The 1564-nt window shown below is 41.0% G+C and overlaps 1 protein-coding gene across 1 annotated transcript; it reads left to right on the top strand.

Moving 5' to 3' along the window:
- Window positions 1-876: 876 nt before the first annotated feature.
- Window positions 877-1521, top strand: LOC101647357 (nascent polypeptide-associated complex subunit alpha-like). Its single transcript, XM_045285357.1, has one exon. It carries the CDS (start codon window positions 877-879, stop codon window positions 1519-1521), a length of 645 nt encoding a protein of 214 aa, XP_045141292.1.
- The last annotated feature ends 43 nt before the right edge of the window (window positions 1522-1564 follow it).

Raw genomic sequence — 1564 nt, 5'->3', positions numbered from 1 at the left:
TTTTTTTAAAAAGAGACCTTGGAACTTATTCTAGAATATAGAGTGGATAAAGTGACTGGAAGAAATGATGAAGAGAACTGAATAGAATATTTCAAAGGGTAGCTTAAGAAGACAAAGTAATATATGCTAAAGAAGTATATGAAGACCTAGAATTAAAAAAAAATTGGGGAAAGCCAACTCAATATTCCTCAAGATGAAAGAAGGGCAAAATATTGAATTATTCAGGCAACATACCAAGAAGATGGAAGGAATACACAGTCACTGTACAAAGGGAAAAACATAGTCAATGTTCAAAAATATTAGGAGGTAGCATATTAAACAAACACTGATATTCTAGGAAGAATTCCAAGCTGCACTGACAACATCAGTAAAAGGCAAGGCATCAGAAATAGACAAGATATCTATTGAAGTGTTTCAGCAAACAGATGCAGTGCTGGACATAATCACTCATCTACGCCACCAAATTTAACCTCACCAGCTGACAGGACGAGATCCATATTTGTGCCCATTCCAAAGAAAGATGATCTCACAAAATGCGAAAAAAATGTCAAGAATATTAATATACAAGAGAGTTAAAAATGCAGATGGCCTGATGGAAGTGAAAGCTCTCACCGATAAAGATCAAAGAATACAGCCTTAAGTATGGATTACATCTCAAAATAATAAAAATCTTCACAACAGCGTCATAAGTTGAGAAAATATTGAAGTCGTCAAGGATTTCATTTGACTTTAATCCACAATCAACACTCTTGAAAACAGCATTCAAGAAATCAAACACCATACTGCCTTGGGGATATCTCCTGCAAAGAGTTTCTATAAAGTGTTAAAAAGGAAACATGCCGGTCCGCTCTCTTTCCGCAGCCATCTTGTGCGGAAATGCCCGGTGAAGCCACAGAAACCGTCCCTGCCACCGAGCAGGAGTTGCCACAGCCCCAGGCTGAGACAGGATTTGGAACAGAATCTGACAGTGATGCGTCAGTACCAGAGCGCGCGGAGCAGGATTCCACACAGGCAACCACACAAGCCCAGTTGGCAGCGGCAGCTGAAATCGATGAGGAACCAGTCGGTAAAGCAAAGCAGAGTCGGAGGGAAAAGAAGGCACGCAAGGCTATGTCCAAACTGGGTCGTCGGCAAGTCACAGGGGTTACTAGAGTCACTATCCGGAAATCTAAGAACATCCTCTTTGTCTTCACAAAGCCAGATGTCTACAAGAGCCCTGCTTCAGATACTTACATAGTTTTTGGGGAAGCCAAGATCGAGGATTTATCTCAGCAAGCACCGCTAGCAGCTGCTGAGAAGTTCAAAGTTCAAGGTGAGGCTGTCTCGAACATTCAAGAAAACACCCAAACTCCAACTGTACAAGAGGAGAGTGGAGAGGAAGAGGTTGATGAAACGGGTGTGGAAGTTAAGGACATAGAATTGGTCATGTCCCAAGCAAATGTATCAAGAGCAAAACCAGTCCAGGCCTTGAAGAACAACAGTAATGATATTGTAAATACTATTATGGAATTAACAGTGTAACCATCTGAAAACAAAGGACTCACCCCCCACTTTTTCTTTCTTT

Source organism: Echinops telfairi, unplaced genomic scaffold (assembly GCF_000313985.2).
Source record: "Echinops telfairi isolate 266 unplaced genomic scaffold, ASM31398v2 ScPeMD7_7469;HRSCAF=8507_1, whole genome shotgun sequence".
NCBI classification, from domain to species: Eukaryota; Metazoa; Chordata; class Mammalia; order Afrosoricida; family Tenrecidae; genus Echinops; species Echinops telfairi.
The sequence above is the reverse complement of the archived record's forward strand: the minus strand, read 5'-3'. Positions and strand labels throughout refer to the sequence as shown.

Bases quoted from the DNA above. Each gene is read 5' to 3' on its own strand.
- LOC101647357 (XM_045285357.1), top strand. From the start codon at position 877: ATGCCCGGTGAAGCCACAGAAACCGTCCCTGCCACCGAGCAGGAGTTG.